Source organism: Sarcophilus harrisii, chromosome 4 (assembly GCF_902635505.1).
Source record: "Sarcophilus harrisii chromosome 4, mSarHar1.11, whole genome shotgun sequence".
Classification (NCBI taxonomy): domain Eukaryota; kingdom Metazoa; phylum Chordata; class Mammalia; order Dasyuromorphia; family Dasyuridae; genus Sarcophilus; species Sarcophilus harrisii.
The window spans coordinates 389,115,395-389,142,950 of NC_045429.1; the positions used below are offsets into that span (position 1 = coordinate 389,115,395).

Here is a 27,556-nt window from a genome sequence, read left to right on the forward strand (position 1 = left end):
TTCCCATTTTACAGATGAGAAAACTGAGATAGGCAGAGATTGAGTGACTTGCTCAAAGAAATGTAAAGCAGTAAGTGTCTGAGACTGGATTTGAATTTAGGTCTTCTTACTCTGGGTCCAGGGTCAAATTCACTGCTCCACTATGTAGCTATCTGTATTGAAAGCACTCTCCCATCATCACTATATATTAAAATGTAATAGAAACATAAGATGAGGGTATTATTTACTCTATGACTTAGAGACTGATTCTCCAAATGATGGGAAGAGCTAGAATGAATGAATGATGAGAATGAGGGCTTTCTGGTGAAAGCAAATCTTGCCTAAGGTATAAGTTCAGTTCTAGGGATAGGATCCATCCTGGCGATCAAAGAAATGGGAAGTAGCACTGTGTGTGGAGAAATGGGAGACGTGGCTAATCACTGAAATGCTATATGATTTTAGGCAGGCTGCCTCAGTTTCCACATCTGTGAAATGAGTCTAAAAATGCTCACCAGAGAGCAGCCTGGTACAGAAAGAAGGCCCACTGGATTTGGAATTGGAGGACTTGTGTTTCAGTCCTATCTCTATTATTTACCATCTGGAAATTTACTGTTTGGGCAAATAACTTAACCTCTCACTACATTAATTTCCTTACTGTAAAATGAGGGAATTGGACTAGCTAGTCTCTAGCTCGTTTCTAGATCTCTAAACCTAGGAATCTTTTAGTAGAAAAATATAATATGAAACAAGCAAATATTCTTGTATTTTCTAGTGTTTTAGATTCTTAAAGAGGACAGTATTATCATGACTGAGATACTGGTCAAAAGTCCTTTTCGCACCCAAACAAACATGACATTTTCTATGTTGTCATTTCAGTAGCAGACTACAGCAGTCCCACATGCTGCCATTTTGGATCTTCTGGGCTCCTGGGCAATAGGGGAGTAACTCACTTGGCGTAGGCTTTCTCCAAGAGGGCACTCCAGAATTCGCTTCCTTCAGCAGAGTGGACAAAGAGGAGCTCATCATTCTTTGTGGGTAGCCTGTCATCGATCACCACGTCTACCCATTCACCATATTGCCAAAACTGCGAGGCAAGAGGTACATTGTCACTGCTGAACATGAAGGGTGCTAGAATGACCAACCCACAGGAGGCACATAGGCTTTCCCTTCATGAGAATATCTTCCTGCCACTTGTCCCTACCATTATGCAGGTCTGAGAGGAAAAACAGCTCACTCAGTCTCCTCGAAGTTCTGTGCCATCCCAAACTTTTTGCCCTTAGTTTCATTTAAGGAGTTCCTCACTAGTTTTAGTATAGAAAGTGGGGAGAATCTGAAAATTTCATAATAATTTTTTAAAATTAGGAATTGATTCCTTTTATTTCCCTCTTTATCTTCCATGTTTTTTATTTTATTTTTTCCACAGTTACATATGAAGATAGTTCCCATCTTCTTAGAATGATTTCCATCTCATTACAGGTATCTCTGGGATCTCTTCAAAGGTCAGATGCACATGTGCTAGTGACAGAAGCTAGACTCTGTGATTTTCTTGGTATAAGGAACACCCAAATGAGAAAAAATCCCTGTTCCAAAACATATTAGCTCCATTGCTATAATCTAAAATAGGTGCCTACAACAAGGGTATTCTGAAAAATATTTCCAAGTGTTTTGAGCCAGATTAAAAATTTGGGAAATATTTAAGAAAAATAAAAAATACAATAAAATATAGATAATGTTAATATGTAGTTTTCTTAGTCAATATGCAGCCCACAGGGCTCCTTAAATCTCTGTCTTCCAGTGCCTTTTTTATTTCTATTTGTTTTTGATACCAACATACATTAAAAGTGGGACTAGATTCTGGCTACAAGTTTTGAGTTCTACTCTCCAAGGCAAGTATTCTATCCATTGAATTACATTGCCCTTAGGCAGCTCACCTTATGAAATCCAAACAAGAATACTTCCTTTCTAAAGCCTTTATAGTACCATCAGGGTCTGAAATGGTATCATCTGATATGGATGTTTGTTTAACCACTTGCCTCTTTAGGTGATACAACCTCACTGAGGGGGGATTTGAGGAATAGTTCTGAAGTTACCTGAAAATGGAAGATTCCAGCATAGTTTTCTTGGAAGCTTTGGTTTTTAGGAACTACCCTCGTCAGGATTTCTTCATTCAGGGTGAGGGAAGCAATGGCTGCCAGCAACCAGCAGTCACCTGTGAACAAAGCCCAGTGTGATTATTCAGGACTGTCAAGTTAACTAATTGTTAAATATTCATGGATCTCTCACACAGCATGCTAGATACACCACAGAGCTGCTCCTGACATTGTCTCAGCCTCCTAAGAGCTGACTTCTAAGCTAGCAAGATAGAGAAATACTTTAATATATATTTTTTCATTTCAAGTGTATTTGTTATGGATAGTTTTAGGGAATATTGAGGGGAAAAATACATTTTGTGGTACCTGGAAAAGGAAGAAATTTAATGTCACACTTTCAGGTCAGGTTTCTGAAGAGACAAAATCTGAAGTGAATTTTGAATAAAGTCAAAGACTCAGATCTGTAGTCAGAAAATCTGAATTTGAATCCTAGCTTTGCCTCTTGGGAACTACATGATCCTGGGCAAATTACTTCACTGCCTCAGTCTGCTTCATCTCTAAAATAAAGAGGGCTGAGCCAAATAGTCTCTAAGGTCCCTCCTACTTCTAGATGGTAAACACATAGGAAAACTGTCTTCAGATTGTCATTTCTTTCTCAATCTTAGTTTTGTTATCTGGATAGAGTGGTAGAAAGAGAGTGGTAGGAAGACTTTGTGAAAATTCTATCTCAAACACTAGGTTGGATTCTGGGCAAGTCATTTAACCTCTAAGTTCACTTTCCCTATCTGTAAACTGAGGATATTGGATTTGATGGCCTTGAAGGTCCCCTCCAGCTGCAAATCTTTGAGTCTATGAGATTTTCCAAGCTCTTTCGAAGACAATGACTACCAGAAAAGTAATGCCATTATGTAAGCAATGGTGATCATGAGGAAGCAGACCAGCTTAGGGATGGAGAATGTAGTCCTCCAGGAGTTTCCATAAGTAAAGGAGAGGACATCTCTTGTATCCATATGTAAGCAGTACAGTATAGCTTGTGGACGGATGATTCACTCAGTGTTAGGTGTTGGTAGCAACCCCATTTTGAGATGAGGCCAGAAACAAAGACAATTAAAGGGATTACTTTTATTCCTTAAGTAAAGAGTTGTGTGTGTTCTCTCTGCTTGCAAGATCACTTTCTTAAGTCACTCTTTTTTCATATTTAATAGTACTTTATTTTTCCAAATAAATGTAAAGATAATTATCAACATTCATTTTTATATAAGTTTGTGTTCCAAATTTTTCTCCCTTCCTCCCTCACCTCTCCCCTCCCCAAGACAGTAAGCAATATGATATGGGTTAAATATGTGCAATCTTTTAAAACATATTTCTATATTTGTCATGTCATGCAAGAAAAATCAGATCAAAAGGGAAAAAAGTACAAGAAAGAAAAATAAGCAAACAAAAAAAAAAAACAAAAAGGTAAAAATACTATGCTTGGATTAACATTCAGTTTATATAGCTCTTTGTTGGGATGTGGGGATCCATGGGGATGTGGATGGCACCTTCCAATCAAAATCTATTGGAATTGCTTTCTCAAATCATGTTTAAAATAGCCTGAAAAAACATAGGAGTCAGTGATAGTACAGATGCCGTTTTTGGCAGGGATGGGTGGGCGTGGTAGCTTTACAATAATTTAGTTCAAAGGGAGGATAACGCAGTTATAATGTTCTTGACTCTACATATTTGTTACTTGGGTTTTGTTTTTATTTTTTTAAATAGGGAGTGGGGAGATGAAAGAGAAAAAAATGTTTATTATTTTAAAATTAAATTTAAAAAGTTTATCAGGATAGATTATTTTGAAGGAGAGAAGGGCTCCTAGACTTCTACTTTACATCACAGATCTCAGCATAAATAATGATCTGTCATTGGGTGGCAGCTCCTATGAGCTACTATGGTGAGACAGGGCCACCTCTTTTTAATCTGCTCCAGGTTTCATAAGATCAAAGACTGAGAGCAAGCAGGGATCTCAAGGACCATCTTTTCCAACTCCCTCACCCTGCAGATAAGGAAACTGAAGTCAAGGAAGGTCAAATGAATTGCCCTAGAGCATTAAAGAAGTAAATGTCAGAAATGATATTTGAACCCAGATCCTCTGACTCAGAATCAAACCTCTTTTCATTGGTTTCTGTTAAATTACCATGGAAAAAAACAAACCAAACAATAAGTTGAAGAAAGATTCAACTCACAATAAAATTGAGCAACTACTAGGTATTAACCCTATGCGAGTCACTGGAGATGTACTAATAAAAAATGACAGCCCCTAATCTCAAAAATCTGACATTCTATTGGGAAAAAAAATAGAAATCTTTTTGGGGAAGGGATCAGTAAAAGATATTCAAAAGAAGATGCAAGTGAGATGAATCTTGAAGCCTAAGGATTTTGAAGGCAGAGATGATTCGGGGTATTATTGTGATTAATTAGGAGAATTCCAAATCAATTTAAGAAGTCTTTTCAATCAACTTGAAGAGATAACAGAGTTTCATCAGAAGATACTTTTTAAAAACTATTAAATTTTTTTTATTTCTAAAATTTATTTAAAATTATTTTGAATTCCAAATTCTCTCACTCTTTCTTGCTCCTTTTTCACCCATTGAGAAGACAAGCAATATGATAGCAATTATATAGGTAAAATCATGGAAAACACATCTCTATATTAGCCATATTATACACACACACACACATACACACACCAAGAAAACAAAGAAAGTGAAAAAAGATATGCTTCAACTTGCACTGAGAATTCATCATTTCTCTCTCTGGAGATGGAAAGCATTTTTCGTCATGAGTCCTTTGAATTATCTTGGATCATTTTACTGATTAAAGTAGCTAAATCTTTCACAGTTAGTTATTGTTATAATACTGATGCTGCTATATATAATGTTCTAGTTCTGCTCATTTCACTTTAAATCAATTCATGTAAGTTTTTCTGAAAACATCCTGCTCATCAATCATTTCATAGTCAATACTATAACATTTTTTGGCCATTCCTCAATTGATGGACATCCCCTCAATTTCCAATTCTTTGCCACCACAAAAAGAGCAGCTAGAAATATTGTTGTACATGTAAATCCTTTCTTTTTCTTTGATCTATTTGGGATATCATCTTAGTAGTGGTACTGCTAGGTCAAAAGGTATGATCAGTTTTATCACTTTTTGGGTAAAGTTCCAAATTGTTTTCCAGAATAGGTGGACCAGGTCTTTGGTTTAAGAGAGATAGCCAAATGACTATCCTTTCATTTATAGCCTTTTGGACTTATTAATAAAATGATTAAATTACCCAGAAACTATCTCTTGAATCTTTTTAAATGTCACACCAACAGTAGGGCATGGGAACTAGTGTCCTTCAGTTCCACAGATGATATTCATATGTCCATACACACATATACAATATCTATATCTATATCCATATCTATAGATATAGATAAGTAGAGATGTTGATTTATTTTACATACAGCATATATGTGTATGTGCATTTATGGGTGTGCACATGTATGTTTGTATCCCAGAGAGAATAGAAGGCAGTTTTGGTTAAAACCAGGAAAAGTACTTGTACAAAAAAAAGTAACAACAATAATAACACAACAACATTTATACTGAGCTTACTATGTGCTAGATACTGTACTAAGCACTTCATAATTTGTATCTAATTTGATTCTCACAACAACCCTGGGAGTTAGAGATTATTATTATCCATATTTTAAGCAAACTGAGTTATAAGTAAAAATAAACTGATAGGTGCACCAAGGAAACATTTTTTTAAAAAAGAAAGCGGATGCTTGAACTGTTCAAAGGACTTTAGCACAGTGATTGCACCAGACCAAAGATAATTCTTTATTATTAGTCAGTTAGTTGGTATACATTAAGCTCCTACTATTTGCTTCTCTGAAAGAATGAAGAGAAGGGAGTGAATAATTTCTTTTGTTATAAAGGGAAAAGAGGTCCTGAAGCAGACTCTTTGTGCCAGTGTCTGAAAGGCAAAGAAATATCATAATTGACAAAATAAAGTTTTTCCCTGTATCCACTTTTGATAATCCTCACAACAATCCTATGAAATAGGTGCTATTATCTTTAATTCACAATTGAAAATACTGGAGATAAACAGTGGTTAAGTGACTTTCCAGGACCAAAAAACTAGCAAGTGTCTGAGTCTATATTTGAATTCAGACTTTACTGACCCAAGTGGATTCTATCTACTGAGTCATCAGCTTCTTCTAACTGGAGATAATCTTTTCTTCATGCATTTCACTTTACCTCTATCTCTACCCTCCAAAAAATTTTGGACATATATTTTCAATTAGAATGAAACAAAGACTTTTATATTCACCTAGGCAGGACACTGCTACATTTGACAATTTAAGGGATTATTTCGTTGTTTCACAGCCCTGTCTACACTGAGCATAGTTGGACATCTATCTTGGAAGGAATCGTCCTACCACAGATTACTGTTCACCAGCCTGTCCTCTGTTCTCACTACCCCTTCATTATCTATGGGAATGATTGAAGGTTATGTTTCCTGCGGTCTCAGAAGCATCACTCCTGCCTACTCTCTTTGGTTGGGAGCCTTCCTTTTCTCAGCCATTCAACTTGCTTAGGTATCCAGTCATCATCCCACATTTTTTTTCCTTCTTCCACCTGTTTTTCTAGGTATCCCAGCATTCTTTTGTTAGACACAAGAATTCTTAAAGGTCAGGGCTGGAAGGTACTTCAGAGACTAACCCAACCCGTTTGCTTTATGGATGAGGATATCATGGTTCAATGATTCCCTGGGTTACATAGCCAGGCAGTGGCTGACCTGGCTCTAGAACCCAGGTCTCCCAATTCCTAATCTAGTGTCCTTTTCACTGCATCACAAAATAATCCTTATGCTCACAGCACATTTCATCCAAGGAAAGGGCAGGTGGTTGGCTACTTCCATAAATCCTACACTGTTTCTTAACATGAAATCCATTTTCATGAAATCTCAAAAATGCATTAAATATTCAGGGTAATGGAAGTAACTTACACATAAGAAGAATCATCTGGGCCCTGTTCCAACCACTGAGCAGGAGGAGAAGTGGTGGTGAGCATTTTATGTCCATGTTACATATAAGGATACATTCCACATTTTTCTGAAGACTCAATTTCTTAATATGTTTAATTATTTGCAATCTCATTTGAGGTGCTTGAAAGTTTCATTACAACTAAGCCCTCATTATTATGAACAAGGAATCTCCAGAAATAGGCTGGTCAGGTCATGTGATTTAATTTTACAGAACATACTTTCACTAGACTGGACTACATTTTACATCACCATAACTTCAAACAGTGCGAATTAGAGTTCATGTGATCAGTTCAGGACATTGTTACACTAACTGGGATCTAACTGTATTTCCTGCAAATCCTCATTTACCCTGAGCTCAGAAAATATTTGAAAGAGAAGTGGGGGCAGCTAAGTAGAATAATAGATAGAGCAACAACTCTAGAATCAGAAGGACTTTCATTTACTTTCTTGCTTGTATCTTCATTTACTGACCAGAGGACCCCTAAGGCAGAATCTTGCATGGAAGTCCAACATCTATTGTGTCTTTTTTTTTTTTTTTTTTTAAAGGGAATTGGGGTTAAATGACTTGCCCAGAATCATACAACTAGTAAGTGTCTGAGGCTGGATTTGAACTTTGGTCCTCCTGGCTCCAGGCCTGATGCTCTATCAACTATACCACCTAGCTGTCCCCTCTCTTGTCAAATAATAAGATTTTCTCTTTTATTCATCCTCTAATTCTACTCCCCACTCCACATCCTCATCAGATGATCTTCCCTTCTCTGGGTCTTCATTTATACTCCTATTCTTTGCTTCTTTCTCATAGTAAGGAATATGTTCTGGCCAAGGCTAACTCTTCCTTTCACTAGATCATTTCTGGATCATCTCCTCTTGCACCCATAGGCCCCTTCTCTGTCAATTATCTTTCTTTCCCTCTCTACTGACTCTTCCTCTTGTGAGCAAACATATTCATGTCAGATGAAGTGATAATCTGTAAAAAGGGCTTAGCCTGGAACACAGTAGGCACTACATAAATGCTTATTCCCTCATGCCTTCCCCCACCCCAAAAGAGCCTTTCTTCTTGTGATATTTCTATGCCCTGAAGCCACAGGATTATATCCCTCTCCCTCCCACTATCAAACTTATTTAAAGAATAGTCTGCTTTCCCTTCAATACCTACACACTTCCCAATCCCATTGTAATTTGGCTTCTCTCATCATTCTCTTGAAACAACTCTCTCAAATATTGTGAGTAGCAGCCTGATCAACAAATAAAACAGCCTTTCCCCAGTCCTTATTCTCTTCACCCTTCACCTGACTTTACTGGTCAATCCCTCTCAGAATCATAACTGGGATAGGACAATTGAGACTTTGTCCCAGGACACCAAAAATGCCAGCAACACTTGGGACTCTTTAGTAGCATGGAAACAGCTGAATATGGAAGTACTCAGTATGATGGAAGCACCTTGGTCAACAAGAATGGTTAGTTAAAATAGGAAGCTATCACTACTAAGGAGTGACCACTTTCTCTCTTGGTAGCCAGAGCTTGGGTAAGCTTCTCCCCAGTCTGGTATTCCTCATTTTGGATTTTGTTGAGGTTATTCAGTCATATTTGATGTTTAGTCCATGGGATTTTCTTGGCAAAGATAATGGAGTGGTTTGTCATTTCCTTCTCTAGTTTATAGATAAAGAACTGAGGCAAAAAGCAGTTAAGTGACTTGCCCAAGATCACACAGTCAGTAAATCTTTAAATTCAGATTCAAACTCAGATCTTGACTCCAAGCCCGGTGCTCTATCCATTGCACCAACTCACTGTCCCAACTCTGGGCTTAGCAATAGGATTTCTGCCTTCCTCACTTACCTCTCTCTATCACAGAACCCCATAAACACTTTCTTACAAGAATTTTCCTAAAAAAGTTGATTTGAAGGTGGGTTTTATGCTTTTTGTTCTAAGTAGTAAAATGTTTCCTTAAGGTTCTGCTCCTTTTCTAATGTTCTCTTTTACCCTGACTTCATTCTCTTGATTTTCCTCTTACTTAACTAATCACTTCTCATTTATTCTCTTTGCTGACTCTCCTTCTTCCTCCATATTTCTTTATAGGTAAACCTCCTTTTCCTAGGCATGTACTGAGCCAAGGGCACTGAGATCCTTCTCTTTCCCCTTCCTTTCAGAGGTCTTTCATGAAGGAGATCCAGGATAATTTGAATAATCTGAAATTCCAGAGATCCTTTATAATCCATTTTCCAAGTCTGAGATTCTGTGTTTCTTTATGCTCTAGGATTCCTTCCAGCCCCCAAATTGCCAGTATGACTTGTACCTTTCTTCCTACCTTATCCCTGCCCAAGCATGATGATTAAGTAGAAATTTGGTCTGCCATAGTCAGCCTTATGCATAGATTGGATCAGGGGTGGCCTGAATCAGAGTTCCTCTTCTTTCTGTTTTCTATTACCAGAAGTTCCTTTTATGAGTCAAAGCTTTTTACAACTCACACAGAAGGGAGATTTAAAATACAAATATATCACTGACAAATTTACTGTAAGGTAAAGAAATATGCTGACATTAGATTCTTTCTTGAAACTAAGTTTTAATAATAACTCACATTTACATAGTGCTTTATGGACATTATTTTAGTACAACAGACAGAGTACTGGTTAAGGAATCAGGAAACCTGGATTCAAACCTCACCAGTGATGTTTGCTAGCTGTGAATCTGACCCACTTCTTTAACCTCCTTGGGTTTTCTTATCTGTAAAATAAAGAGATGAGGACCCTTTCCAGTGCTAGTTCTCTACTCCTAGGATTTCATTTGATCTTCACAAAAGCCTTAGGATGTGTAAGTACTATTGTTAGTCCCATTTTTTTTCAGGTGGGAAACTGAGGCTCAGGGAATGAGTGATGAGAGGAAAGAGAAGTAGAAGATCCTGGGTACCTGGGGATAAGGGAGTAAGTAAGGATAGGAGTAGGGGGCAGTAAGGAAAAGGATGCTGGGGATTCCAAAGTCTGCTTATCTATATGGTATGAAATAGACTGAAGGAAGATCCTGCTAAAAGGTATAAAGTATGAGGTAAAGGGTGGCATGAGAGTGGAGAAAATGCCTTTCAAATATAAAAGACATCAATAAAATACTTTAAAAAACCATGAAAAAATAAACAAAACAGCCCATAAAAATTCAAGAATACCATCCACGAGTTTGAGTCCTCATGACTCAAAGCTAGGACAAGGCCAATTTTGTTGTGACTTTAGTTAGAGGAACAAAGGTTACCCAGTTAAATTCACTTTTTACATTCAACAACCCTGGGATATATCTGGGTTTTCACCAGTCACTTGCTTGGTTTCCTCGGTATGGCTCTGGAGCAGGCTGCCTCCTCTTTCTTGCTGAGTTTTATTTGTTAGGCTATAGAGTCCATCCTCCAACACCAATGGGAAGTGGGAGAAACCCAAGTGGCATTGGGCCATTCCATCTGGTGCCTGCCCATTCTCCCCCTTCCTTCTAGTTAATCACTGAAATGGCCTGAGGGTCGGGAGATCTCAGCAGGGAAAGTGACTACTTGGAGCAACAGTTACAAGTTGGAACTTTCTGAGGTTAAGGAAAGGCTGTAAGTTTTAGCTAAGCAACTGCTACACTTCTATCCTCTGCCATCACTTCAGACAAACGGGATCCTAGCTCCCAAGCTAAAATGGGTCTTAGAACCCATCAGGTCCAAAGCTTGGATTTTACAGCTGAGGAACAAGGCATCCAGGGAAATGAAACACTGTGCCTGGGGTCACAGAGCTAGTGTCTGAGTCAGGATTCGAAATCTGGTCTGAGTCTCAAGTCCAGAATTCTCTCTACTATGTCATTTAAATTACTGACACATAACCCCCTTAGGGGATCAATTGTAGGGAGAACAAAAGTCTGGATGTTGTTGACTACAAGACTGTGGGATCCTGTAGTGATTAGGGAGAAAAAAAAAGGGTATAGGTTACATTGTTTCCTCTGATTCCTATTGGCTAAGTGACCCTGGATAAATACTCTCTCAAGTGACAATCCTTGATGGTTACTTAGATTCAGAAAGACCTAGGTTACATTGTTTCCCCTGACACCTATAGGCTAAGTGACCCTGGATAAATCACTTAATCTCTCAGCGAAAACCCTTAGTGGTTACTTAGTGTAACCTAGGTTACTTGTTTCCTTTGATTCCTACTGGCTAAGTGACCCTGGATAAATCACATATTATCTCAGTAAAAACCTGTAATGGTTACTTGGATTCAGAAAGACCTAGCTTACATTGTTTCCTCTGACACCTCCTGGTTACGTGACCCTGGTAACTAGCTGTCCGTTACTAAACAGCAGAGAAAGTGCAGATGTAGATGGCCAATGAAATCAGAAGTCAAGGGCAATCAGCCACTGGAGGAGCTGTGGTTAAGCCAGAGCCCTTAGTGTAATGGGTTTCCACTTAGCCCCTCCAAGACTACTGAAGAGACATCAATGCAATAATCTGCATTCTCTAACTTTCCTTATCCACAGGTGGAATGCCATTTTTAGAAGAGTGAGGGCTTGAGGCTTTTGGTTTTTTATGAATTCCCCAAAAAGAAGGGGCTTCATACAATGTCTATGCTTGGGATTAGTAGGGGAATTAAGGAAGTCCTGAATCTCTGTCCTATTGGAAGAAGTGATAAAATAATATCTCCTCTCACTGGGTCAATGACATTGAGACAAGAAGCTACATGGCATAGTGGATATAATACTTTGAAAAAATACGATATCCATTTCTATTCAAAACACCAGACAGCAAAGGAATAAATGGAATTTTCTTTAAAATGATAAGTTGCATCTATTTAAAACCATCAGTAAGCATCTCTTGTGATGAGGATAAACTAGAAGCATCATTCCCAATAAAATCAAGGGTGAAACCAAGTTGCCCACTATCACCATTACTATTCAATATTTCATTAGAAATATTAGCTTTAGCAATTAGAGAAGAAAAAAACCTGAAGGAATAATTCCTGCAGTAGGTAATAACGAAACCAAATTATCCCTCTTTGCATATGATAGGATGATGTATTTAGAGCATTCTAGGCTATCAACTAAAAACTACTAGAAATTATGCTGAGCTTAAAGTCAGGAAGACTCATCTTCCTGAATTCAAATCTAGCCTCAGATATTTATTAGCTGTAAGACCCTAAGCAAGTCACTTAACCCTGTTTGCCTCAGTTTCCTCATCTATAAAATGAACTGGAGAAGGAAATGGGAAACCAATCCAGTATCTTTGCCAAGAAAATACCAAATGGGGTCAGAAAGGATCAGATATAATTTAAGACAATGAAACAATAAAAATGATCCTGGTAGAGGAAGCAACCCCAAGATAGACAGTCATGAATATATCTTTTATTATTATATATGCTTTCTTGAAATGGAAATTTATTATTACATATTTTTAGTCCTCCCTGGTGTTCCACTGGGCACATGACAATGTTTTTTTTTTTTTCTTTTTTCTTTCTTTCTTTTCTTTTTTTTTTTTTTTTTTTTTTTTTTTTGTATTTAAGTTTTAAACAAATAAAGAGATAAAAGGAAGCAACCTTTCTGGGCCTGGGTTCTCCTAGAGGGCATTTGTTCCACTCTCACTTTTTCAGTTCAATTCAGTAAATTATTTTGCCCTATTATGCTTTAGTGCTGCTATTAGATCCACTGATATAAAAACAAGAGTCCCGGCTCCCCATTTATTTAACAAGACTTTACTAAACTTATTATAAGGCACTGCTCTAGAACCTTTCCTCCCTTCTCCTTCTTTTCCCTTTCCTCTCTCCTCCATTCTCTTTCCTCTCCCCTTTTCCTTTATTCTTTCCTTCCCCTCTCCTCTACTTCCCACCTCCTTGTTCTTTTTCTGTCTCTTTCTTAATCCTCTCCTTCTCTTCTCTCTCTTCCTTTTTTCCTTCCCCTCTCTTTCCTTCCTTCTTCTCTTTCCTTCTTCTGATAGCAAACATGTACAGAGACAAGTAAATAACAAAAAATTTCAAGAGGAAGAAAGCACTGATAATTGGGAGGAGGGAGCTTAATGAAAGACATCATATAGACTTGGCTCTTCTAACAATGTGATGATTCAAGACTTGGAATGGAAAATGCCATCCGCATCCAGAGAAAGAACTATAGAGACTGAATGTAGATTGAAGCACGATCTTTTTCATCTTTTATTTTATTTAAATTATTATTTAATTATTATCATTAAATATAAATTATGTTACAAAATATAAAATTATAATTCTATAAATATATTATAAAACATAAAATTATAATTAAATATAAATACTATTAAATATGAATATTAATTGAATTATTTAAAATGTTTATTTTATCATTTATAATGTTTTACCTTTTTTGTTTATTTCTTTCTTGTGTTTTTTTTCCCCTTTTGGTCTGATTTTTCTTTATGACAAATATGGAAATATGTTTAAAAGGATTGTACATATTTACCCTATATCAGATTGCTTGATGTCTTGGGGAAAGGGGAAATAAGGGAGAGAGAGAGAAAAATCTGGAACACAAAGTCTTACAAAAATGAATGTTGAAAACCATTTTTACATTTGTAAAAATAAAATACTATTGAGAAAAAAATAAAATAAAAGTCATCATGATCTGGGATGCTGGTGAGAAGGATATATCCTTTAGACATGAAGTGAGTTTGTACAAAGATAAAGCTCTGGGCAATGGCATATGAGATAATAAAGTAACAACTGTTAAATTAGCTTTTTATTAAATTAAAAACTGCAATAAGGGAAGTTATACTAGATAAGACTGGAAAGGTAGGTGGGAGCCAGATTAAATTCCAGGCTGAGAATATCATATTTTCTATTAGAAGGAATAGGGAGCCACTGAAGGTTTTTGAGTTGGAAAACAAGTAAATAGTTAGATCACCATTTTAGAAATAATATTTGTACCTTCCTCTTTCTGCTACCAGGAAAACCACACCTGTGTATACCAGTTGTGTACTGGCTCTCTACAGACTCAGACGTGATCTGGGCAGGAACAAACAGACACACCCAGAGATTCCTCTGAGGACAAGTTACTGCAAAACAAATCTTATGAATGGGTCTCTTGACCTCCAACCTCAGGGAGATTTTTAGTAAATTTCCAAAGAACTGTCATTCCAGCTTCTACCGTCCCCGGCTCTGTGAGCGCCAGGCAAGACATGAAGGGCAGCACTGTAGCTCAAGACTGGAGGTACAGGATAAGGCTGGTTCCTGGACTGGGCTCCATCAGAGAGAGCAAGGGGGATGTGGCTTTGGTCCTAATACTTGCTGCCTCTGGAGCCTTTTCCAAAAGGAAAAATACTTGTAATTCATTCTATGGATGGACTTCTCCTCTCCTTTCTAACATTCATATAGCATTCTGGGGTTTACAAAGTCCTTTACAAACACTTCTGCTTTTGATTCCTGTGACAGATGTAGAAGGGAGGCAGTATATGGGGATTTTTATCTTTATTTCACAGATAAGGAAGTTGAGGCACAGAGATGAGTTGTGACTTGTAAAAAGGTATCCAGATAGTATGCAGCAGAGCCAGAATCTGAACCCATATCACAGGATCATTTACTCTGTCTTCTCACCTGTAATGCCCATCCCTCTGCCAATGCCAGTCTCCTTCTCCCATTAGAAAGATCCTCCCCAGGGTCTCCATTTTAGGGAGGGTGCTAGGATGAATCCCTTCCTCTTTACAGCACTACATCAGATGTTCCTTTTAATCATGTACCCCAAACACTGGGCTAGATACTTAGACTATATAAAATTCAGTCTCTGTTCTCAAAGGAGGAAATGGAACAAGGGTAAATGAAGTCATAGAGAAAATGGTGAGAATGCTTTGTAAACTAAGCACTGTTTTGCCATCATTGATAAGTTTTGAGTTGTTAATTCAGTTATTAATATAAATAAATATTACTACTACTTAAAAGGTAGTGTTGGGAATTGGCTAGACAGTCAGCCTTAGAATCAGGAAGAACCTTGGATGAAGCCTTGCCTTTTATATATACTGGCAATGTGACTATGAACAGAACACTTAACCTGGCAACATTTCAGATAACTCCCTAAGACCACAGAGAATAGATAGAGAGGGTGCAGATTTGTGTTGGTAGAAGGAGTTTCCTTATCTAGTGTTATCATGGAGTCCTGGACTTGGAGTTGGGAAATCCTGCATTTAAAAGACCCTTAATAACTGGGCAATACACAACTTGTGTTTGTCTCCATTTTCTTATTTGTAAAATGGGAATAATAATAAAAGATAATAAAATGTGAGAATCAAATGAGATAAATGTGAATTATTTTCAGCACAGTGCCTGGCTCATAGTAAAAGTTATATAAGTAGAATTTCTCTTCCCTTTCCCTATATACCAATAATATCTTAAATCCAATGAAAACTTCTTGTTGTCACCACTTGTCAGAGTGGGCAGAGATTCAGGCCTGCCTTCCTTGCCTCAGTAATTCAGACACATGTGATCTCTTCATCAGATAAAAAAAAAAGGAAGGACTTAAGCTTTCCCTTTTCTATGAATGGAGTTATAAATAGTGTTCAGTGACCAGCACTGTTACAGGGTAAGGAAATTTAGAAGCATGGACAACACTTAGATTCTATTAATGGTGTATAAACATTAAGTTTTCCTCCTATTTAGCAAGAATATTTAATTAAAATGAGAGCCAGACTGTAGTAGATAAAAGGTCCATCTTGATGCCAGGAAGATTTAACTCTTGCACTAGCCAGAAAAGTCGCTTAATGTCTGAGGGCCCTAGGCCTTAAGATAGACATTTCTCCCTTTTTTGTTTTTTATTTTATATTATTTTAATGAATTGTCTCAGCTGCTGTCTCTTTCTGGGACTTCCCTCAGCACCCAGAGACTGCTGGAACCACCATTTACCTTGTCTTTTCACCTGTAATGTCCATCCCTCTGCCAATGCCAGCCTCTTTCCCCCATTGGGAAGGTCCTCCCCAGGGTCTCTGTTTTAGGGAGGGCCCTAGGATATCCTATCCCTGGATTCTAACTGTAAAGATTTCAACACCATGTTTTATGGGAGTATTCCCCCTTTACCTCCACCTCTCTTTTCAGTCCTTTTTCTGTGAGGTCTTCCTCTCTTAGAATATAATCTCCTTGAGGGCAGGGACTCTCTCTTTTTGCTTGCATTTGTACCCCCAACGCTTAGCACAGTGCCTGGCACACAGTAAGTGGTTAATAAATTCTTATTGCTTTAAATGTTATAGACAAGTTAAAGATCTTTGTCACTGGAAGGCGTTTCCTTATTAAAATATGAATTTGTTGGTGACAGGGAGCATTTTTTTTTCTTGATTTTATTCACTTCACCAGCACATAGCCCAGTATCTGATACATAGTAAAAACTTAATATATGCATGTATGTTTTTATCAACCTATCTATCCAAGTTTAGACTAAAAAAAATGACAGTATTAAAAAGGAAACTATCAGATCACATGTATTCTCTACAGTCTCTTACTTCTGGATTCTTCCACAGGACTTTGCATATTAGAGTCTTTGCTACCTGCAATAGAATGTGTCTTTAAAAGTGATTTGAGGATCCATTCCACATTGTAAAATGAGGGGTTGGACAATGTGATTGTTATGGGGCAGTTAGATGGAGGAATGGATAGAATATACTGGCTTTGCAGTCAGAAGGGCCAGAGTTCAAATCCAGCCTCAGATACTTAAAACTTATTAGCTCTGTGGATCTGGACAAGTCACTTAACTCCAATTGATTCAACAAAAAATATACAGACGTGAATGTGTGTATGTATGTATGTATATATAAAAAATACATATATACACACATATGTATATATAGTATATATGTGTATATATAAAATTACTACTATCTGCCAGCACTGTGCTGAGCAATTTTCAAATTATCTCATTTGATCTTCACAACAACTTTAAGAGGTAGGTGTTATAACCCCCATTTTGTTGTTCTCTTGTTTTTCAGTCATACCTGACTCTTTATGATCTATCTGGGGTTTTCTTGGTACTGGAGTGGTTTGCCATTTCCTTCTTTGGCTTATTTTACAGAATCAGGGGAAACAGGACTAAATGATTTGTTCAGGATCACACAGCTAGTAAGTGTCTGAGGCTGGATTTGAAGTCAAACCTTTCTAAATTCTAGCCTAATGCTCTATCCACTGTGCTACCTCACAGCCTAGGAAAGACTAAGCAATTTACCACACAACAGTATTAAGAAGGTTACAAAGGGATGAAGTGGTTGAGAGTCAGGATTTAAACCCACATCCTCTAAATTAAAATCCAGTTCCTTCCCTACTGTACCACACTGCCTCCTGCACTGATAACATTCTACAATCTCTATCTATAGCCTTATTGCTATATATATAGTTGTGAAGGGGCAAATATCCTCTTCTTTGAGGGATAGAGTAAAAGAAGAATAAAGAAAGAGAAAAGAAGAGGTCTTTGTTATTCAGCTAACAGAGTGAGAGACACTTTTCTGAGCTGCTTGTTGGAAAGCCCCAAATTTGACATGACTGGGTTATAAAGTACTAAAGCCTTGGTGGCTACTCTTCATGGAGGGTCTTTCAATTTTAACTCAAGGCAGAACAGTGTCTGCCCAGAGAGGTGCCCAAGCCAAAATGCTTTATCACCAGCAAGTCTCCCTGAGCCTTCCTGGTACAAGGATTTGGCAAGTGGGCTGCTGTCTCCCCCACTACCCAGATAAGTTCCAAGCCCTGTGATGGGCAGCCTGGCAAAGTGCCTGGCTCAGTGAGCTCATTAGTCAGATAATTGCTCTGATATTGCCAGGCACTCACAGTCTCTTCCAACAGCTTTCTCCTTTTGTGAAGATCCTCACAGAGCTATTGGGAAGGTGCCTAATTCTACCCACATCAACAAAAATCTGAAAAATGCTGTGGGCTCAGTTCAATGCTGTTTTCTTCCCTTTTTTGAATGTTTACTCACAGTCGAGATGGTGCCATCCTCTATCTCAGATACCCTGTCAACTCATTCAAGACAAGAGACACTTAGGTATTCCTGGGAATACAAATCCCTGCCCTCAAGAATCTTACATTCTAATATTCTCTCTTCCCTCCCTCTTTGTTCTCTCTCCCTCTTTCCCTCTCTCTACATATCTCCTTTCCTTTCCCTCCCCCCATCTTTCCCTCTTTCTCTTCCTCTCCTCCAAATTTACATATATACAAACATATATGTGTGTGTGTGAGTATATATATATATGTGTGTGTGTGTGTATATATATTATATATATATATATATGAAATTATATTCTAAAAACAACACATAGAAAAGGTGGGGGGAAATGAGAAAAAAAAGTAAGTACCAGGAATATCAGGAAACAAAGGTGAAGAAAGCCAGAAGTATTAGGAATGGTACAGGAGAGGAAGAAAGCCTTGGCTGGGTTGGGAGCTTTCCTTAAAAATGCAGGCTCCAAAAGAACCACCCAATCAGAGGAAAGGAACACATAGGATAGTATGAACTTCCAGGGTGAGAAGGCTGCCATGTCATGGTAAAGAAATCAGGCTAGAGCCCAAAGCAAAATGAATTTATTATACCCTTGATCCCTGGGTTGTGAGGTGCTGTGAGCACTGGATTGGAGAGAGGAAAAATTCCCCCCTCACCCCATTAATGCTTATTAGGAATGTTCTAATGACTAAGTCACGCCTCAATTGTCTCATATGTGAAATGGGATAATAATTGCACTGACCTCACAGGGTTGTTGTGAGAATCAAATCAGATAATACAAGTAAAGAGATATGTAAACCCCAAATGGGCTACAGAGATGTCAGCTTTCCTTTCTTATATGAACTTGGGCAAAAAGCCATTCAACTTCTCTGTATCCTAATCCTTGGATTAGGAAGTCTATAAGATGCTATCTAAATCTAGAATCAGGCACTGTGGCAACAGTGGAAACATGTTGTGGGGCTGGCAGAGGCTATCTTTCCTATGAGCCTCAAACCACACTCATAAACAACTATTGGTCTCTTATTTGGATAGGAAGGGAGGTCCATCTGCAGGGACTCCCTGGGTAAATAGGGCTCCTTGATCAGTTAGAGCTGGAAGGGGAGGCCCCTTCGAATGTCCTACACCAGAGGAAGTCCACACCCTGCATTTGAGTAAAGTCTGTAACTTGTTTCTCATTTGTGGGCGAAGATCTACCTCCCTTATCCTACCATCTGAAAGAGAAACATTCAAAAAAGAAGTCTTATCACCCCATTTAGTTGAGATGATGAAGGTTTTACAAAGAGATCCCTGAGGGGGAAATCCAAAAAAGACTGCCAAGCCTCTTTAAAATGAAATATCTAGTGCAGGGATCCTCAAACTATGGCCCGTGGGCCAGATGCAGCAGCTGAGGACAATTATCCCCCTCACCCAGGGCTATGAAGTTTCTTTACTTAAAGGTCCACAAAACAAAGTTTTTGTTTTTTACTCTAGTCCAGCCCTCCAACAGTCTGAGGGACAGTGAACTGGCCCCCTATTTAAAAAGTTTGAGGACCCCTGATCTAGTGTCTCTGTCCTTCAACAAATGTTTGGTTATCTGGGTTACTAATGAGTTAGCAAACAGTACCAATTGATTTCTTTTCTCTGTTTTTGCATCCCACTCTAAAAAAAAAAAAAAAAAAAAAAGCAACAAAGGAGTAGAAAAAGGAGCTGGTGGCTACTAAATAATAACTTACTTTTCACTCCAAACCAGGAGTTAGTGATACATATGTACTCATCTGCACTGGGCTTTGTTTAAGGAATTTTTTTTTTTTTTGCACTGACAACTAAACTCCATTCTCTCTGATTCCAGTTTTTTAATCCCAGGAGTTGGCAATTTTAAACACAAACTGGAATGGGGACTAAGAAATTATAATATTTCTTTTCATAGGTTTTGAGTCCATTATTTTTGCCCTTATGCCCTGAAGGATTCTAAATTTGTCCTCTGCCTCCTCTCCGCCAAAGGAAGGGGATTATTAGGATCTTGACTTTTGACACGGTTTTTTATTTTTGAGGGGGATAGGTTGCTGACTTTGAGAGAAATAGGCATTAAATCTGGAATCAAAGAGCCTGGGTCCAAGTTCCAGCTGCCATTTAACAGCTGGTGGCCTCGGGAAGTCAAACTCCCTGAACTTCAATATTCTCATCTGGAAACTAAGCAGGTTGGACCAGATGAATTCTAGCATCCCTTTTGGTTATAAATCATTAGAGAATGTCAAGGGATTGCTGCCATCAGAGCCCTAGAGAGATGGAGAAAAGCAGAAGAGCAGCTGTAATAAACAATCATTTACTAATAATCTGTGAAATGCCAAGCACTGTGCTGGGGACGCAAATACAAGAAACAAACAACTCTGCTCTCCAATAGATTATAGACTAGTGAGGGTTATGTTTTTTTCCTGGCAATTTACAGATACGAAGTCTGAAGATCCTTTCTCTTCTTGGGAAAGAAAGGGGAAAAAATGAGTTATCACCATTCCTGTTTTATAGATGGGTAAACTGAGTCACAGAGAAGTCGGATTAATTTTGTGGCTGAGGTTCAAGAGTCCTGGGGCAGAAGATTACATGTATCTGGGAATAGGAAAACTATCTAGAGTTCTCTTGAAATCAAAAAGTTTCTGACTAGGCACAGACCAACATCTCACACTGCATACCAAGATAAGGTCAAAATGGGTATAAATGATTTAGACATATAGAATGATACCATAAGCAATTTAAAAGAGCAAGGAATCACTTACCTATCAGATCTATGGAGTAGAGAAGAATTTATGACCAAACAAGAGAGAACAATATGAAAAGATAATTTTGATTACATACAATTTTTTGTGTATTACATAAAATTATATAATTTATGTATTACATAAAATTACATAAAAGTTTTTACACAAATAAAAACAATGTAACTAAAATTAGAAGGAAAGCAGAAAGATGAGAAAGTTTTTATAGTTAATATTTCTGATAAAGGCCTCATTTCTCAAATATATAGAGTACTGAGTCAAATTTCTAAAAATACAAGTCATTTCCCAACTGATAAATGTTAAGGATACAAACAGGCAGAAGAAATCAAAACCATCTATAGTTGTGTGAAAAAAATGCTCTAAATCATTATTGATTAGAGAAATGCAAACTTAAAACAACTCTGAGATAGCACCTCAACCTATCTAATTTTCTAATATGACAGAAAAAGGAAATGATAAATGTTGGAGAAGATGGGGGAAAATTGGGACACTAATGCATTGTTGGCGAAGTTGTGAAATGATGCAACCATTCTGGAGAGCAATTTGAAACTATATCTAAAGGCAATCAAACTGTGCAAGCCCTTTGATTTGGCAATAGCCCTATTGGGTTTGTATCCCAAAGAGATCATAAAAAGGGAAAAAGACCTATATGTATAAAAATATTTATAGTAGCTCTTTTTATAGTGGCAAAGAATTGGAAATTGAGGGGATGCCCATCAGATAGTGAATGGCCGAACAAGTTGTAGTATATTAATATAATGAATATCATTGTGCTTTAAGAAATAATGAACAAGAGGATTTCAGAAAAACCTAGAAAGATTTATATGAATTGATACTGAATAAAGTGAACAGAATCAGGAGAATATTGTACATGGTAAGAGTAACTGTGTAATGAATGATCATTATGATGGACTTAGCTCTTCTCAGCAATACAATGATCAAAGACAATTCCAAAGGAGTCATGATGGAAAGTGCTAACCATGTCCAAAGAAATAACTATGGAGTCTGAATGCAGAGATAAGCATATTATTTTCACCTTTTTGTGGCTGAGGTCCAAGAGTCCTGGGGCAGAGGATTATATGTATCTGGGGATGGGAAAGCTATCTAGAGTTCTCTTGAAATCAAATCTTTTGTTCTGTTTCTTCTTTCACAACATGACTAATCTGTAAAATATGTTTCCATTACTGTACATGTATGATCTGTATCAGATTGCTTGCTGTGTTGGGGAGGGAGAGGGGTAAGGAGAGAGGGAGAAAAATTTAGAACTCAAAATTTATAAAAATGAATTTTGAAAACTCTATATGTAATTGAAAAAACAAAACAAAATGTTATTAAAAAAAAGAAATTAAAGGGTTTCTGGACTACTGTGGAAGTGTGACCAGGGAGCAGAAAACATGAAGTAAGGAATATTTGTAATTGGATAGAAACTTAACTACCTCATTTTACAGAGGAGAAAACTGAGACCTATAGCAGTGAAGTGATCACCACAGTATCTGCACCTAGATTGTCTAATGCTAGAGTCAATTGTCTTTTCCCTGTACCAGTCTGTCTCTTTAGAGAAGGGCAGGCACTGAGGGTGGCAGTAATTTTTTATTTTTACCTTCATGGTATAAATTGTTTACTGCTACTGTTTCCTGCTGATAAGGAACTTGAAATTGGGGCTGAAAGATTAGACACTTCCTAAGACTCAGCTTTGAGTCTTGTCACTTTTCTTCTTGTCATGTCACTTTCCTTCTTAAAACCTTAAGTGGTAGTCTAGTTTCTGTAGGATCAAAGCCAGCTTCCTTACCAAGGCATTTCAAACTCTTTATAATTTGACCCCAGCCTACTTTTCCTGTCCTATCTATCATGATTCCCCTATGATAATCCCACATTCCTGCCGCATTGTCTACTCATTGTCTCCTGATCCAATCTCCCATTTTTCTTAATCCATATTAGTTGTGAACCTCTGTCCATTTCAGTTTCCTCATCACTAAAAAGGAGGATTGGTGTGAGGATCAAATGAGGTGATATTTGTAAAGCACTTTGCAAACATTAAAGTATTATATGAATGCTAACTACTATTTATCGTCTTCCCTCTATAAATGTACTCACAGCATTACTTCCCACCCAGGATATACTTCCTTTGTCTACTGAGAACATACCCATATTTCAAGAGTACTGGGTAGGGCAGGTGACACAGTACATAGAGCATGGACCCTGGAATTAGGATGACCGCAGTTCAAATTCAATCTCAAAAATTTGACACAGTAACTCCAATTGCCTTGCCAAAAAAAAAAATTAGGGTGCTGGATCTGGAGTCAGAAGACTTGAGTTCAAATCTGCCCCCAGACACTTACTACCTGTATGAGACTGAGCAAAAAACTCAACCCTATTTGTCTCAGTTTCCTCAGGTGTAAAATGAGCTGGAGAAGGAAACTGCAAACAACTCCAATATTTTTGCTAAGAAAACCCCAAATGGGGTCACAACCGAAAAACCACTGAACTACAACAACAAAGCTGCTAAAGATCATATTTCCCTTCCTTCTTCAGGGTGCACCAGGATATTCCAGTCACATGCTTAGTTTCTTTATTGGGAAGCTCTCCTATTAAAATCTTATGGTAACACATTAACTCTTTGTCATTCTCATGAAAGAGACTGTCCATCCTTGACCATAGTTACAGCTTAGAACACAATGGACATTGTTTATTAGTAGGCTTAGTAGGGGTCAAAGTAAAACTGCCCCTTTTGGCAGAATCCTAAATTTAAGGGGCAGTTCCCAAGAATTTGAGGATAAAGGAATATACTAGATTTCAGACTGGATTTTTAGAGCTGATAACAGATCTTAGAGACTATTAAATTCAATCTCTCTCTTGTTATTACAGGTGAATAAACTAAGACTCAGTGGGTCATAGCATTGAACACAATGTCTTTTACACAGTCAGCATTAAATTCATGTTTGATGAATTGAAATGGCCAAAGTAGACACAAGCTTGGTGGCTTAAACAGGAAAGTCTCAAAAGTAACAAATGTTGGAAATAAATTTAATAAAATGACATTAATATGGAACTCAATTCTCTGTCCTATGGATTAGAAGTTGCAGGATATAAATCTGCTGAGAGATGTCTGGATTTAAAGAAGGAAGGGTTTTTTTAAAAAGCATTTATTAAGCACCTACTGTGCTCTAGGTACTGCGCTAAGTGCTTTGTTTCATTTGCTACTAAGGTATTCCTAAACTCCAGGCACAGTACTCTATCCACTGTGCCATCTAACTAGCTCCCTTTAGTTCATAGGATTGTAGTTCTAGGGCTAGGAAAAAACTCAGAAGCCATGTAGGATAATCCCTATATTTTATAGGAGAAAATAAAGTCTAGATGAGTAAAGTGAATTGCCCAAGTTCACACAAGTAATAGATATCAGAATCAATGCTTAAATCCATATGGGATTGGGTGGAGAGACTCTACAACTCTAAGGGGACAAGAATAAACCAAAGAATTCGCCTCTGAAAACCTGCTGAATCAGGGTGGAAGAAGCAAGTATTGAAGTCAATGCTGAATATTTGCAGCCTTCCCCTCCTGTCTTGTCTTTGGATGCTAATCTGCTGCTCAATCAGTAAACCCTTGTTAAGAGCCTACTATGTGCCAGGTTTTGTGCTGGTGTAAGTAATTGTGCTAAACATTTTATAAATATTACATCATTTGATCCTCATAATCCTGGGAAGTAGATACTATTATGATTCCCATTTTATATCTGAAGAGTTAATATAGCTAGGAAATATCTGAGGCTATATGTGAATTCAGGTCTTTCTGACTCTAGGCTCAGTTCTCTATCCGTGGCACTACCCAGCTGCCTTTGTAAGTGTCCAGGGTAAAATCTGAACTAAGTTTCCTGAGTCCAAGTATAGAGTCCTATACACCAAAGCTTCTTAATTATGGGGGTGACTCCCTATGGGGTCATGTAACTGAATGTGGGGGTTATGAAATATTTGGCAACAGTAAAAGGTTTCTGAATGCTCTGTGACTAGCAATATCAAATATTCCATCAAGATTTAATGTTTTTTTATGTTTATGTTTTATGTTAAAATAAATAGACACATCCATTTCATTAGTATATACATTTGCTTTCATATGTATATGAAATCATATACATCACATTTTATAATAAATGGTAAACTTATATAAATACCAAAGAATCATTTTAAAATAAATTTCTTTATGATTTATTATCAGTAAATTTTTGATTTTTTATAATAGATTTTGATTTTTTAAAATGTATGCAAAAATAATTTTCAACATTCACCCTTACAAAATCTTGTGCTCCATACTTTTCTCCTTCCCTCCCACTTTCCTCCTCCCCTATACAGCAAGCAATCCTATATAGTAAATGTTTGATTTTTAAATCTATTTTTATATACCTATAAACCTGGGTTGTTTGGGTTATAAGGCAACAAGGGGTTGCAAGTGGAAGAAGTTTAAGAAGCCCTGCTCTACATATACAATGCTGCCTTGCCATGTTGAATTCTATGAAGGAGTAGGTACAGAGGGAAGTGAATCAGAGAGGAACTGGTAAATTACATATATCTTATTTCCTTCTGTTCTGAGATGTTTTCTGTCTTATCTTTGGGCTGTTGCCTGGCACCGCTGTTGTGTTTTTAGCTTGGTTTTATTCTTAATAAAACATAGAAGATTTCTTCTTTAGTAAAACATAAAAATCGCCCAGTTTTCACATAAGACAAGTGAAGTGCTAAACCTCAAAGTGCTACATAAATAAGATATTATTATATTAAGAGAGCCCCATTTTCTTCACTTATCTTTGCCTCTTTGGAGGGTGAAGGTACTGAGAGTCACAGCAAAGAGAGGCAAGAGGATGGCTGGGATCCTGGAACTCTGTGTATTTGGAGTCAGAGCCCTGGGTTTTGAATTCTGATCCTGCTCTCCTTTCCATGTGGCATTTGGCCAGGCACTAAACTATTTAAAAGCCTTAATTTTCTCAGTTCTAAGATGAAATGATATTTATTGGTCCTTCTTACTCCACTGAATTGTTATGAGGAAAGCCCTTGTAAACCCTAATGTGTTCAACAAAATCTAATCTACAGTGATCATTTTTGCACATATGTCTCTGGGGCAAAGAGATTTTATTTCAGGGACTATTTAGATAACCTGATTCTGTCCTGCCCAGTAAAATCAGGAAATCCTTGTGTCTGTTTGGTTCTAGTTCTAACTGGGCCATTAGATGTGAGTTTTTTGGGGTTTTTTGTTTTTGAAAAACAAAACAGTATAAGCAACTTTGGCTTGGTTCAACCTTGATTCAGAGATCAACATATACACTGGATATTTAACAAATGAATGTATTTTGTTCTCATTTTTTATTTATGAATTGTGTCATGTTCTTGATGAAACATATGGAGCCCCCAAGTCATTATTAATCAGAGAAATGCAAATTAAGACAACCCTAAGATACCACTACACACCTGTCAGATTGGCTAAGATGACAGGAAAAAATAATGATGATTGTTGGAGGGAATACGGGAAAACTGGGACATTGATGCATTGTTGATGGAGTTGTGAACGAATCCAACCATTCAGGAGAGTAGTTTGGAACTATGCTCAAAAAGTTATCAAACTGTGCATACCCTTTGATCCAGCAGTGTTACTACTGGGATTATATCCCAAAGAGATTATAAAGAAGGGAAAGGGACCTGTATGTGCACGAATGTTTGTGGCAGCCCTTTTTGTAGTGGCTAGAAACTGGAAACTGAATGGATGTCCATTAGTTGGAGAATGGCTGAATAAATTGTGGTATATGAAAATTATGGAATATTACTGTTCTGTAAGAAATGACCAACAGGATGATTTCAGAAAGGCCTGGAGAGACTTACACGAACTGATGCTGAGTGAAATGAGCAGGACCAGGAGATCATTATATACTTCAACAACAATACTATATGATGACCAGTTCTGATGGACCTGGCCAACCTCAGCAACGAGATCAACCAAATCATTTCCAATGGAGCAATAATGAACTGAACCAGCTATGCCCAGAGAAAGAACTCTGGGAGATGACTAAAAACCATTACATTGAATTCCCAATCCCTATATTTATGCCCACCTGCATTTTTGATTTCCTTCACAAGCTAATTGTACAATATTTCAGAGTCTGATTCTTTTTGTACAGCAAAATAACGTTTTGGTCATGTATACTTATTGTGTATCTAATTTATATTTTAATGTACTTAACATCTACTGGTCATCCTGCCATCTGGGGGAGCGGGTGGGGGGGTAAGAGGTGAAAAATTGAAACAAGAGGTTTGGCAATTGTTAATGCTGTAAAGTTACCCATGCATATATCCTGTAAATAAAAGGCTATTAAAAAAAAAAAAGAAACATATGGAGCCCCAATGCTTTCCTTCCACCCATGGTATTCAGTGGTAGGGAACCAGTTTAGCAGATAGAACTGGACTTGGAGAAAGAAAGCACTTGACTCACATCTTTCCTTCTATGGCTTAATTACTAGGCAGTGAAGTCACCCTTTTTTGGCCTCTATTTCCTCATCTATAAAATGGGAATAAAAATATCTTTAGCACCCATCTCACAGGATTGTTATGAGGATCAACTGAGTTAATGTATGTGAATTAAGAATCTTAGAGCACCATGTTATTTTTATTATTGTTGTTATTCTCTTATAGTAGGGGCTTTTTTTCTGACCGGGAGTTGGAATGAATAGAGAATCTGAGTTTTTGATATCTAGGAGTGCC

The 27,556-nt window shown here is 37.5% G+C and overlaps 1 protein-coding gene across 1 annotated transcript in view; it reads right to left on the reverse strand.

Annotated features, from left to right (window-relative positions):
* Positions 1-27,556, reverse strand: part of CAPN2 (calpain 2) — an 84,753-nt gene that overhangs the window by 36,459 nt on the left and 20,738 nt on the right. The window contains exons 3-4 of the mRNA XM_031967066.1: positions 2,070-2,188; positions 930-1,063 (exon numbers count right to left, since the gene is read on the reverse strand). Of these exons, the coding sequence (XP_031822926.1) occupies positions 930-1,063; positions 2,070-2,188 (253 nt within the window). The remainder of the gene's footprint in view (positions 1-929; positions 1,064-2,069; positions 2,189-27,556) is intronic.